Below are 15,000 nucleotides of genomic sequence, written 5' to 3'. Positions count from 1 at the left end.
CATGTAACCCATTTAGGACCTGAGGCTGATTCTTAAAAAAAAACGCCTCCTAAAACCTAACCTATTGGTTTTCTGAACACCTTCAAATGCGTATTCGTTACACCAAGGTCGAAATCAGGGGTGGGCAACTTTGACGATGGAGAGGGCCTACTATATTTCCACACTCACTCCCTAGGGCCATATATTACTGTCATAGCAAAAAAATAGCCGATCTACAAGCTCAAAACGCGTCGCGCTGCGACGCGTTTTGAGCTTGTAGATCGGCTATTTTTGCTATATTCGAATTTAAACTTGAATTGTTTTGCTATTTTTGAATTGGAATCCTGAAAATTAACATTTTTATGTAATTTCAAATGCCTTTAATTATACTTGGGTTGAAGCAATGAGCTACTAATTTAGATAGTAATTAAAGCAGGTCATGTTTGCATGTTGTGGAATTGTAAACAGCTGAAACCAATATTATATCAGTATTCTGACATTAACCTGAGGGCCACATTATAAGTGAAGGTGGGGGCCGCATGTGGCCCCCGGGCCGCCAGTTGCCCACCCCTGGTCTAAATGGTTTAAAGCAGTGGTGTTCAACCACTGAGGGGGTTCCAGGTTTAACCAAATGGACCCCTTTAGTTTAACCCTTATATATATTTAAATGAAACCAAATGGACCCTCTCAAGAGTTAAACTATTTTTAAACAAGCGGTTCACTGTGTAGCCCCTTTAATGTATTTATTTTATTATTTCTTATTTTATTCATCTATTATTTATATCCTTTATTACCTGTTTTTTTTATTTTATTATCGTGGTTTATAGTTTTATTATTGTTGCTTTTGTTGTTGTTGTTGTTGTTGTCTTCTTTTGTGATGGAACCGGGGAGGGTGGGGTATATGTGGGGTTGTTTGTCTACCAAAATTGAAAATCCTATAAATAAATTTAAATTTATAAAAAAAAAAAACCCCACTGATTTAAAGGAGTAATAATGACATTATTTCTATCGTTTACTCACCCTGTGGTGTCTTTTATACGAGGAGGAAGGAACAACATTCCTTTGTGGTGAATGAAGAATCCAAAAAACGTAGAAAATAGCTACCTGAATTGATGTAAAACGGTGGTTCATAAACTCCAAAACAAGGTTCACAGTCTCTCATATATATAGTAAGCCTTGCCGAGCCATGAGGCCATTGACCATTTGCAGACCGATGCCCATCTTGCCATCAGAGTTTGGAACTTTGGAAGCACTCGTTTTCTGTAAAGCAATGTCCTGCTGCCTCCTGCATTATGTACAAATTCAAAACAGGTGGTATGCAGGGCAGTTGAGTGATATCTAAACGAGCACTTCCAAACTGCAACACTTAGAAAAAGAATCACCTGCAAGGACACAAAGTAACTCATAACATGTCTACAGTGTATTTGTATGAAACAAACACTTTGAGGATATCTTTTTGTACAGCTGCAATGTTGGTGAGTTTGACGTTGTTTAACACAATCAGATAGGACTTTTCTGTTTGGATGAATGGGCTGCCAATGGGAAGTTGCACCTTGTTAGCACCTTGCCATTAAAACTGTTTAAGTGCCAGGGACGTTAAGACGAGTTTTTTTTCTTATTTATTTTATATTCTTTTTTTTTTAATCCATATTTTTGAAAATTCCTCTAATCTGGTGTGCAGGTGATGACATGCACATGACATGCACAATATAATTACATTTTCTTTCTTTTATCCCATTATAAAATGGGCTAAAATGACACCCAGGACCAAAACTGGTGTCCACCCCCTGACACTGTTAACTTATATGGTACGATGGACGCGGTCTGCATATGGTCCATAGGGGCAGGACTCGCAGGAGCCTATATCTCCTGTTTCTGTAGCATGAGGCAGCTTGATGTACAAGTACACCCCCTGGATATGACACTGACTAGTATGTTGCAGGGACTTACCCCCAATCCAACCCTTGATGCTGAGTGCAAAGCAGGGAGGCATTGTGTCCCAATGTTATAGTCTTTTGTGTGTGTGTGTGTGTGTGTGTGTGTGTGTGTGTGTGTGTGTGTGTGTGTGTGTGTGTGTGTGTGTGTGTGTGTGTGTGTGTGTGTGTGTGTGTGTGTGTGTGTGTGTGTGTGTGTGTGTGTGTGTGTGTGTGTGTGTGTGTGTGTGTGTGTGTGTGTGTGTGTGTGTGGTATTTGTGTCAGTGTTATTCAGGCTTCATTACGTAATTTATGATCTTTGAGGCTGAAAGCAGACATTTCACTGTTTTGGTGAGGTGCGTGTGTGTGTGTGTGTGTGTGTGTGTGTGTGTGTGTGTGTGTGTGTGTTTTCCTGCGTGTGTGTGTCTGCCCAGCGTGTAACCACGTATGTCACACCGCATTAGTGTGTACATGCATTATCTGTGCATGCACGTTTCCCTTCGCCATTATGCATGTGTGTGTGTGTGCGCGCCTGTGTGCGTGTGAAGAAGCCAGGCCAAGAGACAACACCTACCTATCCCCACCCGCTTGACAAATTCTGTTGGCATGGTTGCCGTTGTCAAGGCAACTGCCCCAAGAGTAAGGGTGTGGTGGGCTTGGTCTGACGTTTCAGGATTCAGTAAGTCAGGGCGTGCGTGCGTGCGTGCGTGCGTGCGTGCGTGCGTGCGTGCGTGCGTGCGTGCGTGCGTGCGTGCGTGCGTGTTTGTGTGTGTGACAGGAGTGTATTTTTTGCCACACTGAATATAATGTGAAGTTGAAATGGTCCAAACCCCATGATCACACTGACAGATTGTAATGTCTAAATATGTTGCTGACTCACTGGTCATGCTTGCTTGTGTGCGTTATGTGCCATTTTGTGATTTGCGTGCGTCTGTACATTTGATTTTAGTTTATCGCGTTATCTGCACCTTTTATATATATATCTGTGCATGTCTGTCGGTATTATGCTTAACCCATTCTGGGCAGGAACCCCTTTTGGTGTTTTAAGCATTGTTATGGTTTAGCTGTGGAAAAATAGCAGATCTACAAGCTCATAGCGCGGCACCGAGTGCCGTGTTACGAGCTTGTAGGTCTGCTATTTTTGAAAAATCGTGAAATAAATATTCTTTCACAGTGAGCGTTTTTACCTTGAATCTTTGTTTCTGGTGGGGGGGGGGGGGGGGGGGGGGGGGGGGGGGGGGGGCGGGGGTCCCTGGAACTACATATTTGATGGGGCTCGGCGGCCAATTACATATATTTTTGGGGGGGTCCATGACGTGAAAATGTTTGAGAACGACTGACATAGAAACTTGAGATTTTTCAGAAAACGGTCAAGATTTTAGAAGACATTTGTAGAATCGAGGTCAGGTCTACATGGATTAATGTATACTATACCATGGTTGATAAGCTATTCTCAGCAGAAAGTTAAATCTGGCTTTAGTCTTGTCGTCATCTTCACAAAGCTACTTTTATTTCTCAAATACCACGTGGTCATCACGATCATCATCAGCCACTTTCCTGTTCATAATGCTGATCTCATCAGCTCTCAGGGGCACATGCTGTGAATGCTGTTGGTGTGTTTTTGATTGCTAAGGAATGTCTCATGTTCAATTTAGCTGAGCTTGACCAGTTATATCAAATTGAGCTGAATCGTGCTAATTCTAGGGGCATATTATGCACGGATGTATAAGCAACTATTTAGATGAGAAGTCTGGCTATTTCTAAATGCACTGGAGCTGCACTACTGCTTGACCCTGAAAGAGGAATTGCTTGAAAAGTACTTAACCCATTTTGACATGAGATCAGATTCTAAAAATCTTCTACATCCTGACAGTTTTCTGAAAAAGCTATGTTTCTATGTCAGTCGTTCTTCAATTTTTAAAAAATAGCAGACCTACAAGCTCGTAGCGCGCCACTCGGTGGCGCGCTATGAGCTTGTAGATCTGCTATTTTCCAATAGCTAAAGCATAACATAATGCTAACACCAAAAGGGGTTCCCGCCCAAAATGGGTTAAATACTACTGTATGTATGTATGCACTATATATATTATGAATGATGCAGGGTGGAGGAGGATATTATACTGTACTAATGGGGGGATATATGAGGACTATTCTATTCTATTTCAGTTGTATGTTCTATTCTAAAGGTCCTGCTGAGTTTGGTTTTAATGGGATCTCACTTTGCAGTGCTGTACTGTATATACAGAACTTTATGTCTCTGTGGTAGTTTTCCTCTTCTCTGTTTCACATTAGAATTTCCATTTCCACTGACTCATGTCTTCCTCTCGTTAGAGCCTCTCTCCTCTTTTTCCTCTCTCCTCTGGCTCATCCATCCTCTCCCCATATGTCATTGTGCTGTGGTCTCTTCTCTCTCCTCTCCTCTCCTCTCCCTCCTCCCTCTCCTCTCCTCTCCTCTCCTCTCCTCTCCTCTCCTCCTCCTCCCCTCCCCCTCCCCTCCTCCTCTCCTCTCCCTCTCCTCTCCTCTCCCTCTCCCTCTCCCTCTCCCTCTCCTCTCCTCTCCTCTCCTCTCCTGTCAAGTGCCCCTTTCCTATTCTGTATCCCTCCTTAATTGGCCTACAGTTTATTCACAGTCTTTTTTTCCTTACTTCTCTTTGTGAGAATTATCACTTTAAAACACATTGCTTCCTCATCCCTCCTTTTCACTCCATCTAATTCTCTTACTTCCATCCATCCTTTCTTCCGCCACCTGGCTCTTGGGCTCCTTTATGCCTTTATTGACAGGGAACAGTATATACTGACAGGAATGGGGGGGGGGGGGGAGAGATGGGGAGATGTCGGGCTCGGGAGTCGAACCCTCGGCACGCCGTCCGGCTGGCTTGGCAGCCTAGGTGCCCAGACGCTTGAGCTAACCGTCCGGGCCTGTACAATACAAATTCTACTCCCTCATTCTGCTTCAGATTTCTTTCCACTCCCTCAGTACTCCTCTTTCTCTCCTAATCATCATCATCATCATTGGGCTCACCTTGGGCTCCTTTATGCCTTTATTGACAGGGAACAGTATATACTGACAGGAATGGGGGGGGGGGGGGGGGGGGGGGGATGGGGAGATGTCGGGCTCGGGAGTCGAACCCTCGGCACGCCGTCCGGCTGGCTTGGCAGCCTAGGTGCCCAGACGGTTGAGCTAACGTCCGGCCTGTACAATACTCATTCTCCTCTTTCTCTCCTAATCATCATCATCATCATCATCATCATCATCGTCATCCATCAAATTGTCGTTCATGGTCCGTCAATGCACTGTGAATCTTCATGGTTTTCTCTCATTCCCACGGTGTTCCTCTCTCCCTAATTCATCTCACAATTTCTCAAAATATCCTTCATCCCATTACAGTATATAGGTCAGGGGTGGGCAACTTTGACGATGGAGAGGGCCACTATATTTCCACACTCACTCCCTAGGGCCATATATTACTGTCGTCGCAAAAATAGCCGATCTACAAGCTCAAAGCGCGACGCGTTTTGAGCTTGTAGATCGGCTATTTTTGCTATATTCGCATTGAAATGTTGAATTTTTTTTTACTATTTTTGAATTGGAATCCTGAAAATTAACATTTTTATGTAATTTCAAATGCCTTTTAATTATACTTGTGTTGAGCAATGAGCTACTAATTTAGACTGAAGTAATTAAAGCGGGTCATGTTTGCATGTTGTGGAATTGTAAACAGCTGTTATATTAGCAGTATCCTGACATTAACCTGAGGGCCACATTAAGTGAAGGTGGGGGCCGCATGTGGCCCCCGGGCCGCCAGTTGCCCAATGCCCACCCCTGATATAGGTATACCTCACTCATCTCTCCCTTCATCTCTGTTCTGTACACATCCATCCATCTTTCCTTATATGATCCAGTCTGACACCTTTTCTATTCATCCGCCCCATAATCCTCCTCGTGTTACATATCCTAGTCCTGCCGTCAGGCCACATGGCTTCTCTCCCTGCGGCCGCGTCTCATTTCTCTGTCAGTCACTCGGATCAATCTCTGCCCACATCTCAGCATTTCACTTCTCTCCCCCACTGTGTCCATCTGTCTGTCTCTCCCTCACGTCTCTCTCTCTCTCTATATATATATCTTTTATCGTTTCATCTCTCTCTCTCTGCTTCTAAGTCTGCCTCGTTTTTTCTTTCTCCTTTCTATCTCTATTTCCTATATTCCTTCCTTTCTCTCTCTTTCTGTCTGACTTTCGCTTTCTCCGCTGCTCTCTCATTCTGACATTTTGTCCCCTTTCAGTCCGGTCCATCCGTCAGTGTATGTACATTATGCCCCCATCTTGTTCCTATTCCTCTCAAAACCACATTTCTCTTATACATCTTGAGCTAATATACAGTATACTGTGTATATATATAATGGATCACATATACTGTAGCAGAGGTCTTAACCCATTTTGAGCGGGAACCCCTTTTGGTGTTAGCATTATGTTATGCTTTAGCTATTGAAAAATATCAGATCTACAAGCTTGTAGCGCGCCACTCGGTGGCGCGCTACGAGCTTGTAGATCTGCTATTTTAGAAAAATCGAAGAATGATTGACATAGAAGCATAGCTTTTTCAGAAAACTGTCAGGATGAGGGGGCACGGTGGCCCAGTTGGTAGTGCTGTCGCCTCACAGCTAGAAGATCCTGGGTTCGATTCCCGCTCGGGGCGCTGTGGGTGCTGGCGGCGTGTTTCCTCCCCCGCGTCATCAGTGCCCATACCCGAGGTGGGGTTGGCGAAAGGGCCTTTCTGTGCGGAGTTTGCATGTTCTCCCCGTGTCCACTAGGGTAGGTACCCTCACAAAAACATGCAGTAATCCTGGTCTCTAAATAAACTGCCTCCCCCTGGCCAGCAGGGGGGCCTGATGGAGGGGAAAGGAACTGGTTGGAATAACGTGTTCCTTCCAGGCGCTACGTCCAACCAGGGAAACTCCCCCCTGTCACGTGTAAAGGAGCAACTTGGACACTCAGGCAGGAAGGAAGCATGAGTTCAAGTCCGTTGCTCTGGATCACATTAGATAATTGGCACAGGGGTGAAAAAATGGGTTACAAAATCAAGGGATAACATTTTTTAGAGAAAACTGTCAGGATGTAGAAGACATTTTTAGAATCTGATCTCAGGTCAAAACGGGTTAAAGTAGCCCGTATTGATGTTTCGTTACTGGCGTGTCCTATAATGGTATACTAAAGCTCAAAGACAAGGCACATCTGCTGCAGCTTGCAGAAGTCGCCACGCTCCTGTCAGACAGCGTAGCGCTGGTGGTTCTGGTTCCAGAGGCAAAAGTTTGTCTAGAACATCAGTCGAGATTCTGGGCTTAACAGCTGGTATTAATTTAGGTTTGGCTTATTATTGCCATTGTTTATTGGCACTATTAGAAATAGAAACGCATTGTTAATGTTGACTATGATACTACATTATGTTGTTGTTGTTGTTTACGGAGTTCAATGTCTCCTAATGCATATACCTCAATTCAAAACTGGTTTAATTCATTTTGGGCGGGAACCCCTTTTGGTGTTAGCATTATGTTATGCTTTAGCTATTGAAAAATAGCAGATCTACAAGCTCATAGCGCGGCACCGAGTGCCGCGCTACGAGCTTGTAGGTCTGCTATTTTAGAAAAATCGTGAAAATGCGGCACAAACATTTGAATATATATATTCTGTCAGAGCGAATGTTTTTAACTCAAATCTTTGCTTCTGAGTGATTCCTGGAACAACATATTTTCAGATGGGGCTCGGTGGCCAGTAGGTGCAGGTCTGATTTTCTCCCCTCTCTCCCAGCCATCGCCCGCACCATAGCTCTCAGTGGCGTGCACAGACATTTGGAGGGGCAGGTGCTCAAGTGAAAAAAAGGGCACCTTGTGCAGCGCGCGGCCGGTTGCCTTAATAGTGTGAGATTTATAGATTTTGGGGCCTAAATAATATTAGAAGCTTTTCATCAAGAATTGATGAAAAGTTTTTTTTCAAAAGGGCACATTGCCAAAAGGGCAGGGGGTGCTCTAGCACCCCCTAGTGTCTATCTGTGCACGCCACTGATAGCTCTCATAGTTTACATTGTGCAACACTAGTGTAATCATCTGAAAAGACATTTTATCTATCCACGTGCTATCTGTGGCCTCATATTCACCCATAATCATACCATCTGTCTGGATATGTCGTAGTGTGTGCGTGCGTGTGCGTGTGTGTGTGTGCGCACGTGTGTGTGTGTGTGTGTGTGCGTGCGTGCACTGTGGCATGTCTCCAATAGATACTCATTGTTTGACGTGAGTGTTCTGGACGATACGAGTCGGACAATTAACTGATAGACAAACTCACCTGTGTGAATTACAGCAATTACTAAAGGACAGAAAAGACATCACAGGAGAGGACAGGCGTTCTGCAAATGAAATTATGATTATCAATCATAACATTATGATTAATTTTAATTAGCCAGCTTTGATGATAATAAATGGCTTAATTAAGTGCACTGACACTGAAGAAGCTCTTTGACAGAAACGTCCTCTTAATAACAGCACAGTTCAGCAAGTGTACAATAGAATAGTGTGCTGATATTTTCAATTTTCCTAAATTGTACCGATTAATGTTAATTAATTCTTAGCTCGAAACCTAAAAGAGAAATTTGATGTCCCCCCCGGGACCCCAAACTAGTGAAAATAGCAGATCTAACGCTATTTTATAGAACGGGACACTCAGTGGAGTGCATATCTCCGCCAGAATGAACGCTACAATGATAATATTTACACTGTCATGTCAAACTGCACCACCTGTCTCCCTCTCTCTGTCTGGTATAATGTCATGTCAAACTGCACCACCTGTCTCTCTCTCTGTCCTGTAATGTCATGTCAAACTACACCACCTGTCTCTCTCTCTCTCTCTGTCCTGTAATGGCATGTCAAACTGCACCACCTGTCTCTCTCTCTCTGTCTGGTATAATGTCATGTCAAACTGCACCACCTGTCTCTCTCTCTCTGTCCTGTAATGTCATGTCATGTCAAACTGCACCACCTGTCTCTCTCTCTCTGTCCTGTAATGTCATGTCAAACTGCACCACCTGTCTCTCTCTCTCTGTCTGGTATAATGTCATGTCAAACTGCACCACCTGTCTCTCTCTCTCTCTGTCCTGTAATGTCATGTCAAACTGCACCACCTGTCTCTCTCTCTCTGTCCTGTACTGTCATGTCAAACTGCACCACCTGTCTCTCTCTCTCTCTCTGTCCTGTAATGTCATGTCAAACTGCACCACCTGTCTCTCTCTCTCTGTCCTGTAATGTCATGTCAAACTGCACCACCTGTCTCTCTCTCTCTGTCCTGTAATGTCATGTCAAACTGCACCACCTGTCTCTCTCTCTCTGTCCTGTAATGTAATGTCAAACTGCACCACCTGTCTCTCTCTCTCTGTCCTGTACTGTCATGTCAAACTGCACCACCTGTCTCTCTCTCTCTCTCTGTCCTGTAATGTCATGTCAAACTGCACCACCTGTCTCTCTCTCTCTGTCCTGTAATGTCATGTCAAACTGCACCACCTGTCTCTCTCTCTCTGTCCTGTAATGTCATGTCAAACTGCACCACCTGTCTCTCTCTCTCTGTCCTGTAATGTCATGTCAAACTGCACCACCTGTCTCTCTCTCTCTGTCCTGTAATGTCATGTCAAACTGCACCACCTGTCTCTCTCTCTCTGTCCTGTACTGTAATGTCAAACTGCACCACCTGTCTCTCTCTCTCTGTCCAGTAATGTCATGTCAAACTGCACCACCTGTCTCTCTCTCTCTGTCCTGTAATGACATGTCAAACTGCACCACCTGTCTCTCTCTCTCTCTGTCTGGTAGCTGTCATGTCAAACTGCACCACCTGTCTCTCTCTCTCTGTCCTGTAATGTCATGTCAAACTGCACCACCTGTCTCTCTCTCTCTGTCCTGTAATGTCGGAGATCTGCTATTTTTCAATAGCTAAAGTATTAACATAATGCTTAAAACACGTGCACGTGCAACAAAGAGCGCACGTGCAACAAAGAGTGCACGTGCGCTGACATCACACGCAACTAAAACGATGCCGATTTGTGCGACGTCCGTCCGTGCTGTGCATATCAGTTTTGGGTGTATAATAATCCGCCAGGTTTATATTGTATATATTTATTATATAATAATAATAATCGCTATTTCCCCCCCCCCCCCCCCCCCCCCACTTCTCTTCTTTTGCTCAGAGTTGATCCAGAACGGCCGTCTGCTGACACTGCCCCTAGTGGCCGGGGACCTGCACTCCATCCTGCTCGACGAGGACGGTAGGCGCCTGTACGTGGCCATGAAGGACAGCCTGCTGTCAACCAACCTGGAGGACATCACGCAGAACCCACGCAAGGTATAGAACACACTCAGTCTGGAAGACATCACACAGAACCCACGCAAGGTATAGAACACACTCAGTCTGGAAGACATCACACAGAACCCACGCACGGTTTAGAGACACACTCTGGAAGACATCACACAGAACCCACGCAAGGTTTAGAGACACACTCTGGAAGACATCACACAGAACCCACGCACGGTTTAGAGACACACTCTGGAAGACATCACACAGAACCCACGCACGGTTTAGAGACACACTCTGGAAGACATCACACAGAACCCACGCATGGTTTAGAGTTAGACACACTCTGGAAGACATCACACAGAACCCACGCACGGTTTAGAGACACACTCTGGAAGACATCACACAGAACCCACGCACGGTTTAGAGACACACTCTGGAAGACATCACACAGAACCCACGCAGGGTTTAGACACTCTGGAAGACATCACACAGAACCCACGCACGGTTTAGAGACACACTCTGGAAGACATCACACAGAACCCACGCACGGTTTAGAGACACACTCTGGAAGACATCACACAGAACCCACGCACGGTTTAGAGACACACTCTGGAAGACATCACGCAGAACCCACGCACGGTTTAGAGACACACTCTGGAAGACATCACACAGAACCCACGCACGGTTTAGAGACACACTCTGGAAGACATCACACAGAACCCACGCACGGTTTAGAGACACACTCTGGAAGACATCACACAGAACCCACGCATGGTTTAGAGTTAGACACACTCTGGAAGACATCACACAGAACCCACGCACAGTTTAGAGACACACTCTGGAAGACATCACACAGAACCCATGCACGGTTTAGACACACTCTGGAATACATCACACAGAACCCACGCACGGTTTAGAGACACACTCTGGAAGACATCACGCAGAACCCACGCACGGTTTAGAGACACACTCTGGAAGACATCACGCAGAACCCACGCACGGTTTAGAGACACACTCTGGAAGACATCACACAGAACCCACGCACGGTTTAGACCCACTCGTAGTCGTAACCTTTACTTCTAACCTGCTGGCCCAACCTACCCTATATAGTATAAAACTAACCACAACCAAAACCACAACCTCAAAACTCTAAAACTAACCAACATCAACACAACATCAGTCCCGGGATTCCTTCAAAATAGGAGCTCTGGGGTGCCGGGAAAACATGACCGCTTTTACTCTGAAACCCCCCCCCCCCCATTGAATCCGTGTGGACACGTCGGATGGACAGAAACGGTTAACTCTCATCCTACTGTTTTATCAGAGCGGAGCAAATAGGTCTTCTAATTGGACATTGACTCATGACACACACACACACACACACACACACACACACACACACACACACACACACACACACACACACACACACACACACACACACACACATTCTACTGATATACTTGCTTTGCTATTAAGGGTTAATATGTTCCACAGTTCTTTCCCTGTTCCTATTTGCGCTTCTGTTGCAGTCAGTCACACAGCTGGTGTCCAGAAGGGCCGTTATTAGATTGCCACACAGACAGAGAAGTAGCCAAACCAACTAGCAAGTAAGATAGAGAAAGAGACATGCACGCAGTCGCAGACAGACAGAGAGAGAGAGGTAGACATAAACACAGAGAACCACTCAGTTGGCCAAGACAACCAGCCTTGCCAAATATAGAAGGGTCATCAGACATGCAGCTCCATGTTTCAGGACAGCCTAAGGCAGACAGACATGCAGAGAGACAGACAGACAGATGGATCGTTCCTGCAGACAGACAGGTCCTCCAGTCTCCCCTCAGGCAGGGCAGTTAAACTGACAGACAGCCAACTATCGCTGATCAGCCAGCTGGTCAACATATACTGGTGTATTTCTTCTATTAGTCCAAACCTGAAACGTATAATTCATGCTTTTGGGGAAAAAAAGTGGGGTGTGTGAAAATATGTCTTTTTTTTTTTAAGTCAAGTCAAATGTATTTATAGTATATTATTGTCCATTTAAAAACAACCGCGGTTGACCCAAAGCTACAAGCTCGTAGCGCGCCACCGAGTGGCGCGCTACGAGCTTGTATAGGTCTGCTATTTTTGAAAAAAATAGAAACATAGCTTTTTCAGAAAACCGTCAGGACGTAGAAGACATTTTTAGAATCTGATCTCAGGTCAAAATGGGTTCAAATCGACGCGTCATGTCACCTGTTAGGCCAAAGCCTCAGTGAGGCTGGAGGCAGTGAGTGCAGGGCAGTGTGTAACAGTAGGCCTATAGTCTTGTTTCTTCTTCTCTGATCAAACCACAGCCCCCTGGAGGCATTCCTTATGTCTGACGATCCAGCCTTGCATCCCACATCACACACTGCCGCAGAGGGTCACCCTGTGTGTGTGTGTGTGTGTGTGCGCTCGCGTGTTATACTTCATTCGTTCCAGCCACAACCACCCATATCCCTTTCCTCACCCCTCTTGCTCCATATGCTTGTGTGTATACTATACAGCATCAAAAACGGCCTATATGTACATTCCTCTCCTTCTCCACTCTCTTTCTCTTAATCTGCACCAATTGACTCCGTTGTGCTCTTGAAACAAAGCCTCTCATTTAGCCTCAAATGTCATGTAATGACTGCTGTCAGGGGTCTGTCTGTGGCGTACCGCTTAACCCATTTAGACCTGAGGACGATTCTAACGAATGTCTTCTAAATCCTGACAGTTTTCTGAAAAAAGCCCTATGTTTCTATGTCAGTCGTTCTCAAACATTTTCATGTCAAGGACACACTATATGTATTTGGCCGCCGACCCCCCAAAATATGTTGTTCCAGGGACCCCCCCCCCTCCCAGAAGCAAAGATTTGAGTAAAAAACGTTCGCTCTGAAAGGATATATATTCAAAGATTTTTCAAAAAATAGAAGATCTACAAGCTTGTAGATGTGCTATTTTTCAAAAGCTAAAGTATATAACATAATGCCAAAAGGGGGTTCCCGTCCTGAATGCCTTAAGACCCCCTTCCTCCTCCTCCAGACACACATGTACCCCAGGGGCTTCTGCATGGTCTCTGGGATATAGAATCCCACACCACAGTCTTCCTCTCTCCGCTGCCCACCATGTCTCTCCCTCTCCACTTTCCCCTCGACTGTCCACCTCAATAAAGGACACACAATGGAAGAGTTGACCGCCCAGCTGTAAAGAATAGCTCACTGACGAGGCTTCTGTATGGCTCGTGATGCCATGGTATATGGTGTTTCTCTTTCATTTCTCCTTCTCCATTGTAAGGACCGTCAGTCGACATATTCGTCACTCGCTGCAGTGAAAAGGCATTGGAAGAAAAAAAAAAACATTGCTATAGGATTATCAGCATGACGTGAGCGCACGCACACACACACGCACACACACGCACACATAGTCACATACACGCACATACATTAAGCAGCGCCATTAACAACAGGTGCACCTCATTATTGGTCACCGTCTTACCCTGCAGGGCACGCCTATACGCCCGGCCGTTGGAGACCCTGGGCTGTCACTGAAAGGTTACAAGTTCGATTCCAGACCCCGCCTGAGCGTCTTCTTCATGCTCGCTCATTATTATAGCTCTGGGAAGAAAAAAAAAGAGTGTCCGCAAGGAAATGGCCATAATAGAGTGTGTGTGCGTGCGTGCGTGCGTGCGTGCGTGCGTGCGTGCGTGCGTGCGTGCGTGCGTGCGTGCGTGCGTGCGTGCGTGCGTGCGTGCGTGCGTGCGTGCGTGCGTGCGTGCGTGCGTGCGTGCGTGCGTGCGTGCGTGCGTGCGTGCGTGCGTGCGTGCGTGCGTGGTGTGTGTGTGTGTGTGTGTGTGTGTGTGTGTGCACGCGCGTGTGTGCGTGGCTGCGTGCTCGCTCGCTCGCGCACGTGTGTGCTTACTGCTTACATTACAGTATGTATGTGTGTGTTCTCTCTAGCGGTGGTCCATGTGAGTGTGTTCTCTGATAAGGGAATGCAGCAGGCCTCTTTATCTGCATGTGATCAGCTCTACCATGCTGTAACGTGGTCTGCTCTGGGCTGTGGAGCAATGACTGTGTAACGCAAAGATTACTGCACTGTTTAGAACGGAGGCATTCCAGAGTGCATGTACTATAACTACAGTACGTCACGGTTCAATACAGGCTGTCCCTCCCAGTAGGAATATAGAACCACTAGCGGCCTCATTTAATTTAATTCTAAGGATGTCTGGAGAAACGCGTGCCCCTCCGGTCGTGCAGTACCCATTGTACCCGTTGTCAGACAGAGTATACGCAGTACCCATAATGAAATGCCCGTTTTTTCAGAGTGCTTAGTGCAGCCGTACCCATTATCATAGTGCCACGTCTATGATGTCATATTGATGACGACGACATGAGGGATATGCAGGTCTTAAAATGGACACAGACTGTGAGACACACAGACAGGCAGATAACGGGGATTTTCTCATTTCTGGACAAGACCCTAATTCCCACTCACTACTGCACTCGCCTAAGTCTTTGCCGATAATACACTCGCACAGTTTTGCGTTGATCGGTTCTCAAAGATATGTGGGGCACGCACAGACAGACAGACAGACAGACAGACAGACAGACAGACAGACAGACAGACAGACAGACAGACAGACAGACAGACAGACAGACAGACAGACGCGTATCGATGACAGTACTATAGACACACAATACTTTGAGGCAGTGTAAATGACAGTCACATCAACCATTATAAGTATAGAGTCAGCACATGTTCTGTGGGAAAA

The 15,000-nt window shown here is 45.8% G+C and overlaps 1 protein-coding gene across 1 annotated transcript in view; it reads left to right on the top strand.

Moving 5' to 3' along the window:
* Positions 1 to 15,000, top strand: part of sema3h (sema domain, immunoglobulin domain (Ig), short basic domain, secreted, (semaphorin) 3H) — an 85,660-nt gene that overhangs the window by 20,416 nt on the left and 50,244 nt on the right. Inside the window, exons 2-3 of the mRNA XM_079516278.1 lie at positions 10,117 to 10,271; positions 13,524 to 13,527. Coding sequence (XP_079372404.1) covers positions 10,117 to 10,271; positions 13,524 to 13,527 — 159 coding nt within the window. The remainder of the gene's footprint in view (positions 1 to 10,116; positions 10,272 to 13,523; positions 13,528 to 15,000) is intronic.

Source organism: Electrona antarctica (assembly GCF_951216825.1).
Source record: "Electrona antarctica genome assembly, chromosome: 2".
NCBI classification, from domain to species: Eukaryota; Metazoa; Chordata; class Actinopteri; order Myctophiformes; family Myctophidae; genus Electrona; species Electrona antarctica.
Note: the sequence above shows the minus strand (reverse complement) of the source record. Positions and strands in the feature narration are given on the sequence as shown.